This window comes from Hyaena hyaena, unplaced genomic scaffold (genome assembly GCF_003009895.1).
Source record: "Hyaena hyaena isolate Hyena2069 unplaced genomic scaffold, ASM300989v1 scaffold_15, whole genome shotgun sequence".
NCBI classification, from domain to species: Eukaryota; Metazoa; Chordata; class Mammalia; order Carnivora; family Hyaenidae; genus Hyaena; species Hyaena hyaena.
Genome location: NW_024080647.1, coordinates 5,603,806 through 5,627,349, shown reverse-complemented (window position 1 = coordinate 5,627,349; position 23,544 = coordinate 5,603,806). Strand labels below are relative to the sequence as shown.

The following is a 23,544-nucleotide window of genomic DNA, read 5'->3' as shown; positions in this document are numbered from 1 at the left end:
GAGTCGCTAAGCCTAAGAAAGTAGGTTCTACCAATATTTTCTTCTGCTAATCTAAATGTAGCAAGGGAGAAAGAGGACTCTCCAGACTCTTGCTCTGTTGGACTCTGCAGGCAGAGATTTTGGGAGGTTGACACAGTAAGAAATCTTACCTTTTGCCAGGTATATGTCAGATGTCCCAAGGATCTCTGTTGCACTGGTGTCCATATTGATTATGTCAGCTCTTGAAGAATCTCCTCTGCCCTTCAAGGTCCTTCTAGCGGGACAAAGAATCAAATTTAGTTTTGTATGTATGTACAGGAAAGCCACACAGAAATGAAATTCTAAGGACCAACAATATGAGGCTTCAACAAGCTAAGGAGAGGGGTAGGGGTCTGAGGATTCAAAGGGGACAAGAGATGTTTGGAAAACAAAGACTGTCCTGTTATTTAGGCAGGTAAGTTTCTTAGGTAATGAGGAATCTCTTCCTAGTGTAAGTTGGCAGTTGAGGGAAGGTAAAGAGCTTTTCCTGAACCTGCTGGGTTTTGTTTAACTCAAAATAATGTTCATGTAAAGTGGCCCATTTTAAAAATTACAAGGGCACCTGGGTGGCTCAGTCAGTTGTGTCTGACCCTGGATTTTGGCTCAGGTCATGATCCCATGGAAGTATATATAGAATGATTCAATTTGTATAAAATAAACATCCAGATGTGTATTAAATTCTTGAGCAGCATACTCCATCTGTTCACAGTGATTTCTTAGGGATAGGCATTCCAGAAGCAAGCGAACTGTGACTTCCTTTTTCAGGCTCTTTTATGTTGTTTGAATTTTTTTAACCTATTCTGTCACTTTTATAATTATGTATTTGCTTTGGGGGAGTAAAACAAAATATGGATTAATTTAAACATACTTCCCAATTACTGTTTCACTAAATTTATATAGTGCATAAAGGGGATCTAATAATGTCAACAAACCAGTTTTATTCCCTGCTCTCCATAGGGATGTATTTAACAGTTTATATAATGTGGAAGACTGACACTTGTGAAATATATGCCCTGAAACCTTTGAGAATCTTAGGAGTTTCAAAAACCACCATGGCATATATTTTTTTTTGCTCATGAAATGCAGTAAAGTACAAATGAAAAAAGTTTAAGCAGCTTCCTCAGATGGAAGGTGTGAAGGTAAGTGGAGAACCACAAAGCTTTGCTGAGATGTGAATGCCGGGTAGCTAGTAGACTGTTCATTAGCCGTGTGATTCACTTTCACATAGTAGCTTTGGAAAGTGAAATTTGTGTTCATGCCTGTAGTTATTTCAGGGTCATTCAGACTTTTCAGATAATTAAAATGGCAGGCGTCAAATCTGTGACTGTCGGGTAGGCTGTGCCTAGGCAGTCTTCCTCTTTGAGAAAAAACGACTGTATGCACATATGTGTCAATAATAAAAATCAAAGGACATAAAGTGTGTATATTCATTGTAGAATTTAGGGAAGATTCAAAAGAATACAAAGAGGAGAATAAACGTCCCTTCTAATTCTATCCAGCAATACCATGGTTAAGGGTATTTTTACTTAAAAATGGTTTTAAAAGCTGTTTTATAAAAGGCAGCAGTTGGAAATTTAGAATTATTGTTGATTGTTACTGTTTTAGCCCATAGAAGCCATTACAAATAGGCATTAGTTTTAAGGAGAACTAACAAGAAGCTTTAGAAACCAATCTGGGGAAGACTATGTGGGTAGTTCTCCACTAATCCAACTAAGGTATATAATGTTGCTTCTTTATTCAATCTAGAGGCTGCCCCTGGACAGGACAGTCTTCTGACTTTGTTGTAGTTGTGACAGTAAAGCTGCCTCATTGTCTGGGAGTACAGCAGCAGGTGTGGGCTGTTGAGCCTCTTGCATCAATAAAGAGGTGTGAGAACACAAGATTGCTTTTAGAGACAGTTGGGGTCACCATTTTAGAAACTGAAGGTTTGAAAAACCAGATTAAGCTTGTATGGCTTAGTTATGAATTGTCTAATGAGCCTTTCCTGTCTTCTGTTGTATTTTGGTTTATCATAAATCCGTTTACTTGGTGGTCGCCCTTTATGTTTAAGCCCCTCAAAAGAAATGGAGCAAAACCTGACCTTCTGTGCCCCTGCAGCTGTGGCAGAGAGGCCAACTGCAAGCAGCTAGGCTGAATGTGGGCTTCACCTAACAATGAGCCCAAGCTGGCCTCAGATAGGCATCTCTATGGCATAGGGACCAAACTGTGCAGCACCCTCAGAAGGCAAAGTAGGCCATTGCAGCTCCCTGTGCTGAAGGCATATGTGTCTTACCCTACAATAATAGGTCACTAGTAACCCACACAAAGGGCACCCATGGCATACCTGGTTCTGGTGACCTGAGGGGGGTGTTGTGCTGCAGAGCACCACAGGACCTCTTCTACACAAGGCCACCACTTTTTTAAGACCAGAAGATGTAGCTGACCTACCTAATAGAAGCAAACACACAAAGGTTCAGAACATGAGAGAGAAACATGTCCCAAATGAAAGAGCAAGACAAAAATCACAGTGAAAGAGCTAAATGAGATGGTAATAGTCAATATAGACTGTTAGAGAATTGAAAGTAATGGCATTAATATACTCACTGGACTTAAGAGTGGATGAACTCAGTGAGAACTTAAAAGAGTAAATAAAAAAAACCAGTGAGAAGTGAAGAATTCAATAACTGAAATAAAAAATGCATTAGAAAGAGCAGATAGTCATCTGGAAGACCAGGTAATGGAAAGCAACCAAACTAAATGGTGAAGAAAAAAGAAAAGTGAGAATAGGTTAAGGGACCTCAGTGACATCATCAAACATTATAGCACATTAATGCTATATGAATAGTAACATTCACATGATAGGGATCTCAGAGAGAAGGAAGTAGAAAACTTATTTGAAGAAATAGCTAAAACCTTCCCTAACCTGGCTCCGGAGAGAAATAGACATCTAGGTCCAGGAAGCAGAGAGCTCCTAACAAGGTGAACCATCTTGGTCCGTTCCAAGACATAATAGTTAAAATGACAAAAAGTAATGATAGAGAATTTTAAAAGTAGAAATGGAAAAGAACATACAGTCATATACAAGGGAGATCCTATAAGGCTATCAGCTGATTTCTCAGTAGAAAGTATAGGACAGAAGGAAATGGCAAGATATATTGAAAGCGCTGAAAGGAAAAAACCCTGCAAACCAAGAATACTCTATCCAGCAAGGTAGTCGTTCAGAATAGAGAGTGAGATTGAGTTTCTCAGACTCAATTAAAGGAATTTATCACCAAGAAACAAGCCTTTTAAGCAGTTTAAGGAATTCTTTAAGTGGAAAAAGCCGTAACTAGAAGAAAATTATAAATGGAAAATTTACAGGTAAAAGCAAATACACAGTCAATGTAGTAGATTAATCATTTATGGTGGTTAAAACACAGTAGCAAAATAGAGTATATCTACAAAAACCAGTCTAGGGATAAACAAAGATGCAAAATATATCATACGTAATAGGGAGGAGGAGTAAAAATGTAGTGCTTTTAGAACTTAAGGAATCGTCAACTTAATATAGACTGCTAAACACCTAAGGTGTTATATATGAACCCAAGTGCCACCATAAATCAAAAACCTATAGTAGATACAGATACACAAAAAATAGAAAGGAATCCAAGCATATCACTAAATAAAGCCATCAAACTACCAGGGCAGAGAGCAAGAAAACAAGAAAGGATCATGCTTAACTTAAATGTAAGTGGATGAAATGTTCCAATCACAAGATATAGGGTAATGAAATAGATTTAAAAAAAAGAACTGTATGCTTCCTATAAGAGACTCACTTCAGACCTAAGGAAACATACAGACTGAGAGTGAAAGGATACAAAAACATATACCATGCAAATGGAAGCAAATAAAACACACCAACCACCCACACCCACCCACCCAAAACAACCAGAGGTAGCCATAGACAGTAGACTTTAAAACAAAGACTGTAGCATGAGACAAAGAAGGGCACTACATTAAGGGATTGATCCTACATGAGAATATAACAATTATAAATGTATGTGCATCCCAAATAGCATCTAAACACATAAACCGAATACTAACAGCCTAAAGGGAGTAATTGACAATAATACAATGATATCAGGGGATTTTAACACCCTACTTACATCAGGATGGATAGGTTATCCAGACAGAAAATCAATAAAGAAACAGTGCTTTTGAATGATATATTGGACCAGATGGGCCTAACAGATATATACAGAACATTCCACCCAAAAAAAAAAAAAAAAAACCAGTAAAATACACACTCCTTTCAAGTGCACATGGCACATTCTCCAGGAAAGATCATGTTAGGCCACAAAACAGGTCTTTTGAAATCCTATCAAGTGTCTTTTCCAAACATAATGATATGAAAGTACAAATTCATTACAAGAAAAAAATCTTGGAAAAACACAAAACAGATGGAGAAAACAACATGCTACTAAATAACTAATGGGTCAGTGAAGAAATCACAAAAAGGCATACCTCAAGAAAGAAAATAATTTTCAACCTAATTTACACTAAAGGAGCCTGAACAGAACAAATGAAGTCCACAACTAGTAGAAGGAAATTTTTTAAAAAATAGAAAAGATCAATGAAACTAAGACAGGCTCTTTGAAAAGATAATTGATAAACCTTTAGCCCAACTTATCAAGAAGAAGAGAGGACTCCAGTAAATCAGAAGTGAAGGAGACATAACAAATACAAAGGATAAGAGAGTATTATGAAAAATTATATGCAACAAATTGAACAACCTAGAAGAAAGGGATAAATTCCTAGAAACCTACAATCCTTTAATACTGAATCAGGAAGAAATAGAAAATTTGTACAGACCAATTACTAGTAGTGTAACTGAATCAATAATAAAAAAAAACAAAGTCCGTGACTAGATGACTTAAGAGGTGAATTCTGTCAAACATTTAAAGAAGAGTTAATACCTGTTTTTCTCAAACTATCCCCAAAAATAGACTAGGGAGGAAAACTTAAAATTTATTCTACAAGGCCAGCATTAACTTGATAACAAAACCAGACAAAGACACTAAAGAAAACCAAAAAACTATAGGCCAGTATCTCTGACGAACATAGATCCAAAAATAATAAAGTAGTAGCAAAGCAAATTCAACAATACAGCAAAAACAAACAAACAAAAAAACAAACCACCACAATTAAGTAGGATTTATTCCAGGGGTGCAAGGGTGGTTTACTGCTCACAAATCAATCAGGGTGATAGAGCATATTAACAAGAGGAAGGACAAAAACCCTATCATCATCTCAATAGATGCAGAAAAAGCATTTAACTTTCAACAAAGTAGATTTAGAGGGAATATACTTCAAATAATAAGTCACATAATACAAACCCACAGCTAACATAGTAACTCAATAATGAAAAAGTAAGTACCTTTCCTCTAATGTCAGGAACAGGACAAGGATATCCACTCACTGTTTTTATTCAGCATAGTTCTGGAAGTTCTACCTGCAGGTGTCAGACAAAAAGAAAAGGCATCCAGATTGGTAAGACGTAAACTTGGCATTATTTGTAGATGACATGATAGCATATGTAGAAAACCACCAAATAACTAGTAATGAAGGAGCAGAAAGAAAACAATCCTGGAGCAAAAAGAATAAAATATCTAGGAATAAATTTAACCAAACAAGTGAAAGATCTGTACTCTGAAAACTCTAAGACATTGATAAAAGAAATCAAACATGATACAAAGAAATGGAAAGATATACCATGCTTGTGGGTTGGAAGAATATTGTTAAAATGTCCATACCACCCAAAGCAATCTACAGATTGAATGTAAATCCTATCACAATGCCAATGGTATTTCTTATACAAGTAGAACAACCCTAAAATTTGTATGAAAGCACAAAAGATTGCCAAAGCCATCGTGATAAAGAAGAATGAAAGTGAAGGTATCACAATCCCAGATTTCAAGCTATACTGCAAAGCTATACTAATAAAAAACAGTGTGGTACCAGCACAAATAGACTTGGAGATCAGTGGAACAGAATAGAGAGCCCAAAAATAAATTCACAACTATATAATCAGTTAATCAACAACAAAGGAGGCAAGAATATACACTGAGGAAAAGACATTTCTATAAATTGGACAGCTACTTGCAAAAAAGTGAAACTGGACCACTTTCTTATACTACACAAAAATAAACTCCAAATGGATTACAGACCTAAATATAAGACCTGAAACCATAACACTCCTGAAAGAAAATCAGGTAGTTATCTCTTAGACATCATCCTTAGCAACATATTTATGGATAGGTTTCCTCAAGCAAAGTAAACAAAAGCAAAAATATACTGTTAGGACTACACCAAAATAAAAAGCTTCTGTACAGCAAAGGAACCAACAGAACAAGAAGGCAATTACTGAATGGGAGGAGATATTTGCAAATGATAAATCCCATAAGGGGTTAATATCCACAACATACACAAACACACACATATACACACACACACATACACAAACACACAACTTGACACAAAAAAAAATCCAATTAAAAAATTGAGAACTTGAATAGACATTTTTTCAGAGGAGACATACAGATGGCTAGACATATGAGAAGATGCTCAACATCACTAATCAGGGAAATGCAAATCAAAACCGGAATGCGTTATTACATTATACCTGTCAGAATGGCTAGTAACAAACAGATAAGCATCAAGTGTCAGCAAGGATGTGAGAAAAGAGAATCCTAAGTGCACTGTAGGTAGTGTAAATTAGTGCAGCCCCCTGGGGTAAACAATACGGAGATTCCTCAAAAAAATTAGAAATACCATATGATCCAGTAATTCCATTGCTGTGTACTTATCCAAAGAAAATGAAAACACTAATTCAAAAAGATATATTCACGCCTATGTTTATTGCATTATTTATAATAGCTAAGATATGGAAGCAACCTAAGTGTCCATCAATAGATGAATGGATAAAGAACATAGGATATATATAATGTATATTACTCAGTCATAAAGAATGAGATCTTGCCATTTGGGACAACATGGATGGACTCAATAAGGAAACACTGGTTTCAAATGACACGTTAGACCAGATGGGCTTAACAGATCTGTACAGAACATTTCATCCAAAAGCAAAAGAATGTACATTCTTCTCAAGTGCACATCCTCTTGAAATGGAACATTCTCGCAGAAAGATCATCTGTTAAGCCACAAAAGAAGTCTTAATAAATTTAAGACGATTAAAATCATATCAAGCATCTTTTCTGACCATAGGAGTATGAAACTGGATATCCATTATGAAAAGAAAACTGGAAAATCCACAAATATTTGGAGATTAAAGGACATGCTACTGAACAACCAATAGGTCAAAGAAGAAATTGAGAAATTTTTAAAATGCCTTTAACAAATGAAACTGGAAACAAAACATACCAAAACGTAAGGGCAAAAGCAGTTCTAGGAGGGAAGTTCATAGTGTTAAATACCTATCTTGAGAAACAAGAAAAATCTCGAATAAACAATAAACTAACTTTACATTTTAAGGAATGTATCTTTACATTTTAAGGAAAGAAAAAAGAACAAACCAAGTCCAAAGTTAGTAGAAAGAATAAAGATTGGAGTGGAAACAGACGAGACTTTAGACCATAGAAAAGATAAGCGAAACAGCTGGTTCTTTGAAAACATAAAAGTTGACAAACCTTTTGCCAGACTCACAGAAACAAAGACAGGACTCAAGTAAAATCTGAAAGGAAAGAGGAGACATTAGAACTGATACAACAGAAATACAAAGGATCATGAGTATTACGAACAGTTATACACCAAGAAACTGGACAACCTAGAAGCAATGGTTATATTCCTGGAAACATACAACCTACTAAGACTGAATTATGAGGAAACAAATATGAACAGATTGGTTACTAGTAAAGAGATTGAATCAGTAATTGAGAACCTCCCAACAAACAAGCCTGAGACTGTACAACTTCAGTGATAAACTCTTTTGAACGTTCAAAGAATTCATATCAATCCTCAGACTTCTCCAAACAAAAGAAGAGAATGCTTTTTAAAAAATGTTCCTTTTGGGGCGCCTGGGTGGCTTAGTCGGTTAAGCGTCCGACTTTCGCTTAGGTCATGATCTCGCGGTTCGTGGGTTCGAGCCCCACGTCGGGCTCTGTGCTGACTGCCAGCTCAGAGCCTGGAGCCTGTTTCAGCCTGTGACTCCCTCTCTCTCTGACCCTCCCCTGCTCACGCTGTCTCTCTCTCTCCTAGAAATAAATAAAACATTAAAAAAAAAAATTCTTTCTAAGAAAGGTAACTTTTTATTTTTGCAACTTTCTTTTAATGTTTATTTTTGAGAGAGAGACATGGAACAGGAGCCGGGGAGGGGCAGAGAGAGCCGAAGCAGGTTCCAGGCTCCGAGCTGTCAGCACAGAGCCCANACTGCCAGCTCAGAGCCTGGAGCCTGTTTCAGCCTGTGACTCCCTCTCTCTCTGACCCTCCCCTGCTCACGCTGTCTCTCTCTCTCTCCTAGAAATAATAAAAAAAAAAAAAATGTTCCTTTGTTTTTGAGAGAGAGGGCGAGAGAACGCAAGGGAGGGGTAGAGAGAGGGAGACAGAATCCCAAGCAGTATCTATGCCTTCAGCATAGAGCCCAATGCGGGGCTTGAACACACAAACCATGAGATCATGACCTGAGCTGAAACCAAGAGTTGGACGCTTAACTGAGTCGCCCAGTTGCCCCAAGGAGAGAACACTTTTAAACTCATTTTACAAGGTCATATTATAATGGCCTTGATACCAAACTAGACAAGGGCGCCATAAGAAAAGCTGATGTTTCTGATTAACATAGATGCGGAAATCTTCAGCAAAGCATTAGCAAGATGAATTCCATCAACAGTTGTTGTTGACCCTTGAATAACATGGGTTTGAACTACATAGGTCCATTTATATGTGAATTGTTTCAGCTAATACAGTATAATACTATAAATGTGTTTTTTCTTCCTTGTGATTATTTTTATTATTTTATTTTTTCTCAAATAGTTTATTGTCAAGTTGGTTTCCATATAACACCCAGTGCTCATCTCAACAAGTGCCCTCCCCCATCAGGCCTCAGTTTCTCCTCAGCATTCAAGAGTCTCTCATGGTTTGCCTCCCTCCCTCTCCCCAACTATTTTTTCCCCTTCTCCCTCATGGTTCTCAGTTAACTTCCTCCTAATCCACCTATACGTGCAGACATATGGTATCTGTCCTTCTCTGCCTGACTTATTTTGCTCAGCATAACACCCTCAAGTTCCATCCTTGTGATTATTTTTAAAGCTTATTTATTTTGAGAGCATGAGCATGTGCGTCCAAGTGGGGGAGGGGCAGAAAGAGGGAGAAAAAGAATTCCAAGCAGGTTCCTTGCTGTCAGCACGGAGCCCAACATGGGGCATGATCCTACAAACCCTAAGATCATGACCTGAACTGAAATCAAGTGTTGGACACCTAACCAATTGAGCCACCCAGGAGCCCCTTCCTTGTGATTTTTTTTTAATAACATGTTTTTTCTTACTTTACTGTAAGAGTACAGTATATAATATATATAATATACAAAATGTGTTAATTGTGTTATTAGGATTTTGGTCAACAATAGGTTATCAGTAGTTAAGTTTTGAGGGAGTCAAAAGTCATACATGGATTTTTTTTTTTTTAATACATGGAGTTTCAACTGCACAGGAGATTCTTGCCCTAAACCTCCATGTTGTTCAAGGGTCAACTGTACACTAAAGGATCATATACCATAATCAGGTAGGATTTGCTCCAGGATGTTGGGATGGTTTAACATCTGCAAGGCATTGTTATACAACACATTAACAAAATGAAGGATAACAATTCTAGGATTATCTCAATAGATGCAGAAAAAGCATTTGGCAAAACTCAACACCCATTTATGATAAAAATTCTTTAAGTGGGTAGAGAGGGTACCTTCCTCAACATAGTAAAGGCCATATAGGACAAGCCCACATCCCAACATAATATTCAATGTGAAAAGTGGCAAGCCTTTTCCCAGAGATAAGAATAAAACAGGGATGTCCACTTCCACCACTTTTATTCAATATAGTATTGAAAATCGTCACCAGAGCAATTAGGCAAGGAAAGAAAAAAGGATCCTATTTCAAAGATAACACCATATTATGTATAGAAAAACCCGTAATAAGATTCCACCAAAAGACATATTCATCAAGTTGCAGCATCAAAATCATTATGCAAAAATCTATTGCATTTCATGCACTAATAATGAAGTATCAGATAGCCCCTTTACAGTTGCACCAAAAAGGATACCTAAGAATAAATTTAACTGAGATAAAAGATCTGTACACTGGAAAGTCTAAGAATGAAGAAAGAAAGATGACACAAACAAATGGAAAGACCTACTGTGCCCATGGATCGGGAGAATTAATGTTGTTAAAATGTTCACATTACCCTAAGCAATCCCCAGATTCACTGCAATCCCCATAAAAATTCCAGTGGTATTTTATATAGAAGGAGAACAAGTAATCATGAGATTTGTATGGAACCACAGAAGACCCCAGATAGCCAAAGAAATCTTGAGAAAGAAGAACAGGCTGGAGGCATCTGGGATTTTTTTTTTTTTTTTTTGGTTTATGTATTTATTTTGAGAGAGAGCAAGAAAGTGTGATCAGGGGAGTGGCAGAGAGAGAGGGCGAGAAGGAGAATCCCAAGCAGGCTCCACAGTGCCAGCCTGGAGCCCAACCCAGTGTTCAAACTCACAAACCATGATATCCCAACCTGAGCCAAAACAGTCATATGCTCAACCGACTGAGCCACCCAGTTGCCCCACACTCCTTGATTTTAAACTAAATTACAAAGCTATCGCAGATTAAAACAGTATGGTTTTCGCGTAGAAACAGGCATATTTATCAGTGAAACATAATAGAGAATCCAGAAATAAATCCATACATGGCCATTTTGCAACAAAGGAGCCAAGAATATACAGGGGAAAGGATGGTCTCTCCAAAAATGATGTTGGGAAAACTGGACGGCCACATGCAGAAGAGTGAAAATGGACTACCTCGTTAATTCAAAACTGGTTTGAAGAATGGAGCCCTAGGACCCGAAACCATGAAAATCCTAGGAGAAAACATAGGTGATAAGTTCCTTGACATACGTCTTGGCAGTAACTTTTTGAATCTGTCTCCAAAAGCAAAGCCAACAGAAAAATAAGTAAGAGGGATTACTTCAGAGGCGCCTGGGTGGTTCATCTGGTTAAGCGTCTGAGTCTTGATCTTGGCTTAGGTCTTGATCTGAGGGTCATGAGTTCAAGCCCTGCACTGGGCTCCACACTGGTCTTAAAGTCTGCTTAGAAAAAGAGGGATTAGGGGCGCCTGGGTGGGTTAGTCGGTTAAGCGTCCAGTTTCAGCTCAGCTCATGATCTCACTGCTTGTGGGGGTTGAGCCTCGCATCAGGCTCTGTGCTGACAGAGCCTGGAGCTTCCTTTGAATTCTTTGTCTCCCTCTCTCTCTGCCCCTCCCCCACTTGCACTCTCTCTCTCAAAAATAAATAAATGTTAAAAAACTTTTTTTTAAAGAAAAAAAAAGAGGGATTACTTCAAACCAAAAACTTACGCACAGCCAAGGAAATAAGGCAACCTACTGAATGGGAGAAAATGTTTGCAAGTAGTATTTGCTAAGGGGTTAATATCCAGAATATATAAACTCATACAATTCAATAGCAAAACCACAAAACCCAAACCAGTTCAGTTTAAAAAATGGGCAGAAGACCCTAATAGACATTTTTCCATGGATGACATACAGATGGCCAACAGGTACATGAAAAGATGCTCTACATCACTGATTATCAGGGAAATGCAAGTCAAAACCACAATAAAGTATCATCTCACAACTGTTAGAATGGTTAATATCAAAAATATAAGAATAACCAGTGCTGGCAGGGATGTGGAGTACACTCTGGTGGGAATGTAAACTGGTGTAGCCACTATGGAAAACATAATTTTTTGAAGTTCCTCAAAAAATTAAAATAGAACTACCAGATGATGCAGCAATTCTACTTCTGGTTATTTTCCCAAAGAAAATGAAAATACTAACTTGAGAAGATATAAATGATCCCTGTGTTCATTGCAGCATTTACAATAATCAAGATATAGAAGCAACTGTTGGATGAATGGATAAAGACAGTATATTTATACAATGGAATATTTCAGCCATAAAGAATGAAATCTTGCCATTTACAACAACATGGATGGAACTTGAGGACATTATTCTAAGTTAAACAAGTCAGAGAATGACTAATACCCTATGAAGGTCACTTCTTTGTAGAATCTTAAAAACCCCCAAACCAAACCAACAAAAAAGCCCCCAAGCTCATAGATAAAAGAAATGGGAAGTTACCAGAGGTGAAGGATAGGGGGTGGGCAAAATGAGTGAAGGGGGTCAAAAAGTAGAAACTTGCAGTTATAAGTAAGTCATGAGGATATAGTATATAGCATGTGATTACAATTAATAATACTGTATTAGATGTTTAAACGTTGCTAAGAGAATAAATCAAAAGTTCTTATTACAGGAAAAAAATTTTTAACTATGGTGATGATGTTAATTAGACTTATTGTGGTGATCATTTCACAGTATAAACAAATATCAAGTCATTATGTTGTATAGCTGAAAATAATAGTGCCAGTTATACCTCAAAAAAAGAAATCCCACAAAGAATGCGTGGTACCCCTTCCCCCACATAGGCCCCTGCACTCCTAGGCTCACGCTTATGGTCTCTCATGGAAACCAGCATGGACTATGATCTGAAAACTCTTGAGTACAGAGTGTTCCTTTTCCGTATATAGCTAGGTTTGTGCTTCCTACCCGGCTTTTCAAACTAAACATTATATTGTTTAAAAATGCATATGTATGGTCTATAGAGGCAAGCAAAAAGACAACACAACATTCAGGATAATGGCTATTTCTAGGGGGAAAGATGGGGTTTGTGAGCTGGAAGATACAGGAAAACTCCTAACAGAGCTCCCACACATGGCCGTTTAGTTCGTTCACCTGTGAGACTCTAGGGGATGCCATATACATAAAGTCCGGCTCCTCTGGTACTGGAGAGCATCCATTTCTTTACTTGAGTGCTGGGTACAGGCATTCATATTCTTTTCTAAAAAGGGCATTATTATTTCTCTACAGAATACATACCTTACTGATTGCAATAGGAGTTGGCAGACTTTTTCTATAAAGTGCCAGACAGTAAATATGTTAGGCCTTATTGCCCGTAAGTTCTGCATCCCACTTGATTCTGCTGTTGTAGTATAAAAGCAGCTACAGATGAGCAGATACATGAGTGGGTGTGTCTGTGTTCCAAGAAAGCTGTATTTACAAAGCCCAGTAGCTGGATTTGGCTTGGGGCTCCAGTATACCAAACCCCAGATTACACAGCTTAAACCTTTAAAAGACCAAAAAAAAAAAAAAAAAAAAATTTATCTGTGGTTTGTCTAGGGGATTGAGAGTAGAGCCTGGAACAAAGGATTCACTGGGGTGTAGTAGGAAGGCCAGTAATGAAGCTTCCTACAGTCCATGTTTTTTATTAAGTTATGACTGTGAAAATGTTGAATCTTATTTTATGAGCTTGGGCACTTTGTCCTCTATAATGTAAAATATTGAGAGAAAGCTGCTGCTCAAACTTTGATTTCATTAAGGAAACCATTTTTCTGAAAATGATCCAGACTAATTCTTCATTAAAAGCAGCAAATCCAACAACCGTACCACTTGTCATTAATTGATCATTACCAGATGTCAGACACGATACCAGGAACTTGACACATTATTTTCCTCACAACAGTTCTTCAAAGTGGGTTTGTTTGGTGTCCATTTTCCAACTGAGAAAGGCTGCTTTTCCAAGATCCCAGAGCTAATATTGCTGAGATTTGAGCCAGAGTTGTCCAGTTTAAAATTCAGTCTGTTTTCTACAGCACACTGCCTCTACAGAAGGCATCCTGCTTTAATGTTGCCAAATCAATTTGGTTTTAGATTGTCTTCGCAGTTTTACTGACTTAGAAGAACTCGATGAGACAGAGTTATATATGTGCCACAAATGCAAAAAGAAACAAAAATCCACCAAAAAATTTTGGATTCAGAAACTACCCAAGGTAAGCATTTTCAAATTATAATGCAGTTTTGAGGAGGAAAATGTTTATGATGAATGAGAAGACAAATTATTTTCGTAACTCCAGCCTATGTATTCTGTATTGGTCTCTAGTTTTCAGCAGAAGGTAAATAAATCTTTGAGAATGTATAATTAATGTATCCTGATCACAATTTCCAGTGTGTGGAAGGGGATGGTTTCCTCCCACATCATCGTTAAGCAACCAGCTGGGTGTCTTACTTAGAATTTGGTGCAGCTCTGACACTATCAAAGCTGGTGATAGCGATCAGATTCCACAGGTTCTGGGCCCAGTCCTCTAACACCAGCTCTGCTTCCGAAGCCCAGAGAGCACAGCTTGCTACTTTATGCTTCTGACCAACAGACTAGACATGGGTTTGAGGAGATACATAGGGTGGGGTCCTGAACAGAGGAGCTTCTGTCCTTGGGGAGTTTGGGGCCTGGCACAGTAGCACTTCGAAGTGTTCTGGTTACCCATCTGGAATCTCTCCAAACCCCTCCTTTTGGATTTTTACGGAGGCTTCATTACCTAGGCACGGCTGATTAAGTCATTGGCTGTTGGCAGTTGTTCAACTTTCAGCCCCTCTCTCCTACCTGGAGAGTTGGGTTGGGGAGTCTGAAAGTTCCAACTCTGTATTCACACGGTTGGGTCCCCTGGCAACTACCCCACATCCTTTGAGGCAGTTAGAAAGTCACCTCATTGGCATAACAAAGACACCTTTATGGCTATCCCTTTGGAAATTCTAATGGTTTAGGTAAGCTGTGTGGAAATATAAGCTCTTCACCCCCTTTCCACACAGCTCCTAAACTTTAGGAAAAAAGGGGTTTTATGTGTATATATATATACACATAAAATATATATATATATTTTAGTTTTTAATTCCAGTCAGTTAACTACAGTGTGGTTAGTTTCAGGTGTTTTATTTATTTTAAATCACAATATCATAATAAGATATGTGGAAGAAAGTACTCTCAAGGTTCAAAATAAAGAAAAAAAGAACTTATAGGCCACCTAAAATATTACTGAGAGATATTAGTACCAAGTAGTTAATTTTACTGAAAGGGAAATTAGGGTTTTTTTTTTTTTTTTTTTTTATACAATCTTTGTCCTTATCTCTCATCCAGGTGCTATGCTTACATCTGAAACGATTTCATTGGACTGCATATTTAAGAAACAAAGTTGATACCTATGTAGAATTTCCACTGAGAGGCCTAGACATGAAATGCTACTTATTAGAGGTACAGTAAATTAATTACCTTTGCTAGGAGGGTGCAAAGATGGCTTTCCAGTAAAATTAAGCCTTCACATTGATAAGAGATAGGATGTCATTGACCGCTGCTTCTAACTCAGTCCTGGATATCTTCTCCCTTGTCCTGTAGCCTGAGAACAGTGGCCCAGAGAACTGCCTGTATGACCTTGCTGCCGTGGTGGTGCACCATGGTTCCGGGTAAGTGTGTCAGCGTCTTCTCATAGTTGGGTTTTCGAAAACCACAGCAAAGGGGCACCTGGGTGGCTCAGTCAGTTAAGCGTCCAACTTCGACTCAGGTCATGATCTCCCGGTTTGTGGGCAAGAGCCCCGCGTCGGGCTCTGTGCTGGCAGCTAGCTCAGAGCCTGGAGCCTGCTTCAGACTCTGTGTCTCCCTCTCTCTCTGACCCTCCCCTGCTCATGCTCTATCTCTCAGAAATAAAGCACTAAAAAAAAAAAAGGAAGCCACGGCAAAGATCTGCACTTTTGCATCACTCTTGGTAATTCTCCCACAATTCCTTAAAAATGGATTCAGATACATTAATTACATTAACATAGGTGAGGCAGAACTTCTTTCAGTCTCGGTATGAAAGAATATTCTGGAGAGGATGTTGTGAAGGAAGGAGAGAAGGCACATGAAAGCAAAATGGAGAAGGGTTCATTTGAGCTCCACATTGAGAGCTTATGTATTTGTCCACAGAATCCTCAGTAGGCTTTACTCCAAAGTTAGTTCCTTTGCCAGCTGACTTTTAAAGGGAGGGAAAATGGGAAGTTATCTGGAGTAACTTACTTCATGTCATCTATTTTAAAGATTTTATTGAATATTCTTGTTTTTTTCCTGAAGTTTTATTAGTTTTTACCTTTTCGTTCCTTGAGAATGGGTATTTATCTTTCAATCATAGACAAACCCCTATCCCTTTTCCCTCAGAACTTTGTAGACATTGCTCTCTTGCCTTCATCATTCCAGGGCCAAGTCCACTAAGGTCTGATTCTCATCTCTTTATAGGCAACCTTTTTTCCTTATTGGAAGATTGTAGGATCCTCGGTCTTTGGATTTAAGAAATTACAGCACATGTATTCCTGGCTTGGTAGTTGATAGGGACACTCTTTGTCTGGTGTCCTCACTTCATGAAAACATTTGATCCACCCCATACTCTCCCTATGACATGTATGGCAGTTCCCCCTTATCTGCAGGGACGTTCGTGCAGTAGATGCCTACAGTCATAGTAACAAACCCTATGTATACACTGTATTTTTCCTGTACATACAGACGTAACTATGATAGCTTAATTTATAAACAATCATAATTTAATAGTAATTATAATTGTGATAGCCTTAGGCTTCTGTTGACCTTTTGACAATATATTAGAAAGAACATCATCTTCTTCTGGACCACACCTGACTGTGGGAAACTGAACCATGGACAGGGAAACCGAGGACAAGGGCGGACTAGGATATAGTGAATTTTCTGGTTCTTTTCCACATTTTAACTGTTGTTTAATGATTTCCGTCTCTGTGTTTCTCAAGACTGCCATGGCCTATTTTTCCAAATCACCAATTTGGATTTCATCTCTATCCAAATTGAAGATGACATTAATACTCTGGCAATCCCATTTTTCTGGTAACTCTTTTTCCTAACAGAAACATTTTTGTTTTATGGTTGCAATATCTTTTTGAAACTACTGGTATTAATTAGAATTTTTAAGTCTCTTTGGTTTTCTGCATTAACTTTGTTAGTGGTTAATTGTTTGTTCTTCCCAGTACTTTTCTTTCATACTATCCCCCGCCCCCCTCCCCACCCCCCACCAAGGGTTTGATGATTTTTGGCTATTTATTCAGAATCATAATAGATGATGAGATTGATCATTATTGGTAAATGGTGAGGGTTTCTCTAGCAGTTGTGAAGGTATCTGTTCTACCTGAGGCTTTTCTCCTGCCTGGGAGGGCCGACTGTAGGGCTCCATGGGTGAGTGGGTGGGTCATGCTGAAAGAGAAAAGCCCTTTCCTCGAGGCAGATTACTTTCTTAAGCTCAGGGTTTTTTCCAAGGCTGTGATGGAAATCCATGTTTCCATAGGCCTTGACCCATGCTTGTTAGGTTGAGTTCCTTAGCTCTTCGGCGTCTCCATTAACCCAGTGCCATGTGAACACTGCTCTCCGGTGTTGTAGAACATCTTCCATTTCTGCTCATTCGATGGCACTCTTCCCTATGTTTCCAGGGCCTGCATATTCCTGGTTATTCCCATGGGTTTTGAGGAACATAAACATGATGAGTTCAGTCAGCCATCTTAAACCACAAATCTCTAGGGCTTATTCTTTATTACAATATGTAGAATTTATTGTATATCTAAAAAATTATATGATTATGCAGATCTTCCTGTTATTTCTGTAGTCCATATCTTTCTTTTTTTTTTTTTTTTAACTTTTCCTTATAGGGTCGGTTCTGGACATTACACAGCGTATGCAACTCATGAAGGTCGCTGGTTCCATTTCAATGACAGTACTGTAACGCTGACTGATGAAGACACCGTTGTGAAGGCAAAGGCCTACATCCTTTTTTACGTGGAACGCCAGGCCAAAGCTGGATCAGATAAACTTTAATACCTCCTTTAAATCATTATTTGTCAACTATACCGGACAAACATTTCCAGTTTTCCGTAAATACTTGATCCAAGATTTAATTTCATTATGCACTTTTCAATTTCCTATTTTGGGTTTAGTTTTGTCAATGGTAGTGACGTATTGAACATGGGCACCAACTATTTTTTTTAGTTCTACCAGAAAACCTCAGCAGATATTTTGATTTGCTGCTTTAGTTGTAATAATTGTTTTTATATGTAGTTTCAAGAACTTAGTTCTATTTGACTTTTTTATATTAATGTTTTCAGTTCTCACTCTGAGGCACATTTACATCAATGCTTTGTTACTGTCACATGCTGAAAGCAGGATGTGTTCCTGAACGTGAAGAGCAATAGAACTGCTGCCTTCCACAGCTGTAATGCGACATCATGTGGACTTGACCTCCAGGATCATGCGTGCACATCATTTGTGGCCCACAAGATTTCACTGACTGTAATTCTTTTTGATTGTAAGAGATGACTGGGAGGGCATCAGTAAATAGACCCGGTGATTGCTGCTCTTGGCATCTCTCATGACTGCTGCTTATCAGCACTGATTAAATCAATTTGTTGGTTCACTTGTACCTGTACTGCAAATTCAAGTTAGTCCTTTGAAGTTTTAAAATTTTGTTTTGGGGATATTTTTGCTTGTGTGTGTACTCATGGAGATAGGAAGTACAGAAAAGTCCAGATAAGACAAGATAACATTTAGTGTTTAAAAATGTCTTTGACTCAGCTACATGGTATAGATACTGTTTGGTGAGGAGACCATGGCTTCCGTTTGCCTTCAGAACCAGCATCTAGTTTCCCCGCTGGCTGTGATGCCGGGAAGAACTACCTGTCCACTTTTGCCTTATTTCTTCCTAGGCCATCTGAGGTGCAGATGCTGACCATCACCTACACTTCACAGCAGGAAATTTGAGTCTTTGCTACTTTGAGTTTTAACAGCGCTCACTGGCCTATCCTGATAGCAGAGTAAGCTGAAACTATTCTCACTTTGAACAGAGTTTCTATTCTTGAGTAGTCTTTGTTTTAAAACTGTGTTCAAGAAAAATAGGTACAAGCACCATTAAGGTTTAATTCAAGTTGAAATTTGGAACCAGCATCCCATCTAAGAAAGGTAATTGTGATTTCTACAAGCGTTCCAGGCTAGTCTGTTGAATTTGAGGTGGGGGCAGTGGCATTACTTAGAAAGGACTCAAAGGGACTTCCAGATAGGCTGTACCATAGGACCAGGCACTGTTTTCAGGGTCATCTCTCATTCCAGCCTTTATTTTCTTCTCAAGTGTCTACAAATGACAAGGGGGAGAATGTATTTCATATTAAGCCAACCTAGCAGACTTTTTGGTAATCTTTTAAAGTGCATGAATGTAAAAGAAGTCTAATGGCTCTCCTCAGGGTGGATATTTGAAGTTGCAGGAGCAGATGTGGCTCCAATTCACTATTAGCTAGACAAGGCTCTTTCCTCAGAGCAAAAATCAGCTGCTAACCACTCTACCATGACCAGAAGCAAACTGCAGTTGTGTCTCAACTTGTACTCTCCATTATGGCGGTCACTAGTTACATGTGGTTATTTAAATTTTAATTAAAATTAAATCTGGAGGTGCCTGGGTGGCTCAGTTGGTTAAGCGTCCAACTTCATCTCAGGTCATGATCTCAAGGCCCATGAGCTCGAGCCCCGCACTGGGCTCTGCTGACAGCTCAGAGCCTGGAGCCTGCTTCGGGTTCTGTGTCTCCCTCTCTCGCTGCCCCTCCCCTGCTCACAGTCTGTCTCTTTCTCAAAAATAAACATTAAAATTTTTTTTAAATAATTAAATTTAAAACTTAGTTTTCAGTCACATGAGCTACATCTCAAGTGCCCAGCAGCCACATGGGGCACAGGACTGCTTAGGTCTAGGGCAGTTCTCTGGGACGGCACTGGTCTCAGTATTCACTCCAGAGAAAAAAGCTTTTGCTTTTTATTTAGGTCTGACACCTTAGAAACAGAGTCTAGAAGATAATTAAGAGGGAAACATGTATTTGAAGTAGTTTGCAGTTCTAAATTACATTAGGTTGCACCATAGGAAATTGTGGTATTTCCCCTTTTGATCCACAAAAGTGAAAGTTTCACAAAATTTGACCTTAATACATTAATACGTTAACACCACATGTAAATGAACTTGGAATGTGCATCATCTTTGATTTTTGTTCAGTATCTCCTATGAATTCAGGCTTTTGTACTTAGAGGGTGCATAGCTGGGACTTCTAACGTCTGCATTTAGATTCTCTCTCTGCAGGGGCAGCTGCTAGGACTTCCACAATAGAGCTTTGGGCAGTGCTGATGTTGGTAGAGAAAAGCTGTCTTTTTGTACCAGATGGAACTTGGCAGCAGCCAGACTGCCTTCTGGGGGAGAGTGGTCCTTAGACAGGCAACATCGTTGGCTTAAGACAGGGACACATCTCCTCTTGGAATCTTAGGAGTGTTTTTATTGCTTGACTTTCCTTAGGCAGGGTGTTCGAATGGTATTATGAAGGAAGGCCCTTTGGAAAAGTGATCGGATCCATTTGAATTGTGCATTTGAACACCAGTGATGTAAATGTGCCTATTTGTATTTAAAAAATTTAACTGTGTAGCCTTATCACACCTGTTTTAAAAGCTGATCTCTGTGTGCTCTTCAGGGCTCTCCCCTTGTGCCATGTCGTCTGTGTGTGTGTGTGTGGCTTCTCGCGCAGAGAGCTTACGCTGAGACGGTGCCTCACGCCGTCACACGGCTCCCCTGCGACAAGAAAACCTCCTCAGAAGTCCTCCCACACGGGTGGGTGGTAGAAACCGTTTGTGGCAACACAAATCTCTCTCCATGGTGGAGAAACCTTTGCTTATCCACTGTATTCTACTCAGTGTCTAGTGATGACAAATGTAACAGAATTAAGCCAGTCAAGTGTACAGGCCCCGGTCAAGTGGTAAATGTGGATCTCACCTCGGGAACCTACACAGCAGCTTGGTTTCTGTGGCTGGGGACATATTTATTTCTTAAGAGCCAAACCTCTGTTTCATTGGTTTAGCGTATATACGTCTATTTAGATACACTTCTCCCCCTTCAGCCCCCAGCGTCCCCTAAACTCCCTCACAAACCCTGTTGCTCAAGGGGCCTCTTCACTCAGGCCCTGAAGAGGCTCGCGAGCAGTCGGTTCCTGCGGCCAGGGCACGGGTCCCAGGGGCCTGGGGTGCAGCCACAGGAACGCGCCCGCGGTGCAGGAAGAGGCAGGCACACGGTGGGTTGTGCGGGAGCGCAAGGTGTCCGCGTCGCCTCGCTGACCTGGGCACGAGGGACTCCAGACCGTCCTCCGCCTGTGCCGCGTGTGTCTGAGGTGACTGTTTGTTTGCCACGAAAGCCTACTTTGTACGATGCAAGAGGATTAACTGTGTGACTGATTTCATTGACGTTGTAATCACATCCCTTTTCTTCACCAACCTCAACTGTTTTATGGATGAAAGTATCATTAAAGTTCTGGTCTCTTTCCTCTTGGCTATTATTTCTGAGCTCCTTTCAGGGGAGCCAGGGAAGTAAGGGGGTACTTGCTCCACCCATGGGCCTGGTCACTCAGTCAGCAGTTTAGTGCTCAGGCCTCCCCATCTGGGCCGCCAGAGTACAGAGGCCGGGATGAAGTGACCTGCACGGCCAGGTGGTGGTGGGAGGGGACCCCTAGTGCCCACAGTCAGGTGCCGGAGAAGCGGCCCGTGCACCCCAGAGCCTAGATCACCCTGCCTCCCCTCGGACAGCTCTTCGTATAAAGTGCCGACTGCATGCCTCCTTCAGAGCTAGACCCCGCCCTGAGGAAGCGGCTTCTGGGCCGAGCCAAGGTTTGTTGGTCACCTTTTATTCAAGACAGGCAAATAAAGTGCCACTGTTAAAAAATTCTGGGTCTTAGTAAGCTCCTATATATACACGACCCCTCTGCCTCCACTGTCCCCTGGAGACACGACCCCTCCCCCACACCCCTCCTGTTTTCCTGTTACTTATCTGCCTGCTCCTGGCAGCCTTCTACCTTTGAAGACAGAGGTGGCCGGAGGGTGCATGGTTTTGCCTCCAGCTCCCACAGGCAGCTGTGCTGGTCAGAGGCTTATGGGCCAACGAGGAGCCAGGCCCACCCTCTGTTCTGGGATGTCACTCCTCCCCCTTCCCCCACAGTGGCAGCATGTGGGCCGGAGCTGTTCCAGCAAGGCCGCAGGACTCGATGCCGCATCAGACCGCGAGGCCTTCCTAGTGGCCAACCTTTTAAGAAGTTCAAAGAACTGCCTATTTCCAGAGGTCAGCCCTGTAAGAAGTACTGGTTTGGAAAGGATCTGCGAGGGAAAGTGGAGATCCTAAGGCTTTCTCTTAAAACCCATCCGAGCATACCTTTAGACTGGCTAAGTGCAAGCAGGGCCAAAGGTGGCTGTCAGCTGTACTTGTAAACCATTAAAATGATTAGTCTGGAATATTAGCTGTAGCTTGTGACCCTTTCCTTGAGAAGTGCTTCTTTCAGCTGTTTTCTTGGTGTATGTTTTTAAGAAAAGTTGCCCTTCCACTTCACCTTGGCAGTGCTAGGGTAACCAAGCACACAGGGCCACTGAGTCTGGTGTCTCAGAGGGAGATGACTAGAATGGCATTCTTCCCTTAGCTGTGTTATGGTTTGTTTCGTTTTGGGTTTACTTCTGAGAGAGCAGGGGAGGGGCAGAGAAAAGGGGACAGAAGATCCGAAGTGGGCTCCATGCCAACAGCAGCAAACCCAGTGTGCCGGGGCTCGAACCCACAAACTGCAAGATCATGACCTGAGCTGAAGTCAGACGCTCAACTGACTGAGGCACCCAGGCGCCTGTACATCACGCTTATTTTAAAGGCGAAGCTGCACCAGGAATGACCGGGCCTTAATCTGCGTTCATCTGCATTACAGCCACACAACTGGACACAAAGCATCCCCTTTCTTCCAATTCTAATCAAATGGGTGAATAAACAAAACCACTCAGGTGGCGGTTCCTGGCGGAGCAGAGAAATATCTGGTTCTGTCCTCACCTTGCTACCGCAGAGGCAGCAAGCAGCCTTCAGTATTGGCTTCCCCCAAACTACCAGATGGGTATACAACGCTGGTAATTCACAACAGAATTACAGTAGGATCTGGGGTGGGAGTGAAGTATTAGAAAATAGATCCATGTACTGAGAAATCTAAATTACTTCAGGAAAGGAGAACTTAAGGGATAATGTCTCCAGGCAGCCTGCCTAGGCTCGGGGCCGGTTCTGAAGGCATTCACAAAGAGGATGGTGCGTGGCTGGCTTAAAGGGCAAGCCTGGACTAAAATACTTAGAACGGTTTCAAACAGTTTTGCACTTAGAGCTACTTCATCCATCCTGACATTTTGGGAAATACAGACGAGATACAGCAGGACACAGAATTGGAAAAATGATAAGATGTAAAGCCAAGTAAACTGAAGCTTAAAACGTTCTACACACACAGAAGAACCTTGACAGCTAAGCCACTTAAGAAGCTTTTGAAACAACTCAAGGTAAAAACAGCC

The 23,544-nt window shown here is 40.1% G+C and overlaps 1 protein-coding gene and 1 long non-coding RNA gene across 5 annotated transcripts in view; one reads left to right on the top strand and one right to left on the bottom strand.

Moving 5' to 3' along the window:
- USP3 (ubiquitin specific peptidase 3) overlaps window positions 1–18,595 on the top strand; it is a 102,075-nt gene extending 83,480 nt beyond the window's left edge. For 3 of the 4 annotated variants that reach the window (XM_039218885.1, XM_039218895.1, XM_039218905.1), the window contains 4 exons: window positions 14,016–14,134; window positions 15,274–15,387; window positions 15,529–15,596; window positions 17,829–18,595. In XM_039218885.1, the coding sequence (XP_039074816.1) occupies window positions 14,016–14,134; window positions 15,274–15,387; window positions 15,529–15,596; window positions 17,829–17,994 (467 nt within the window). In that variant the 3' untranslated portion in view covers window positions 17,995–18,595. Of the gene's footprint in view, window positions 1–975; window positions 1,158–14,015; window positions 14,135–15,273; window positions 15,388–15,528; window positions 15,597–17,828 lie in introns of those variants that run through there. The other variant, XR_005525815.1, reaches the window with a different exon arrangement.
- LOC120221503 overlaps window positions 1–23,544 on the bottom strand; it is a 51,029-nt gene that overhangs the window by 22,154 nt on the left and 5,331 nt on the right. Inside the window, exons 2-4 of the long non-coding RNA XR_005525816.1 lie at window positions 5,414–5,488; window positions 2,342–2,445; window positions 150–253 (exon numbers count right to left, since the gene is read on the bottom strand). This is a non-coding gene — a long non-coding RNA (uncharacterized LOC120221503). The remainder of the gene's footprint in view (window positions 1–149; window positions 254–2,341; window positions 2,446–5,413; window positions 5,489–23,544) is intronic.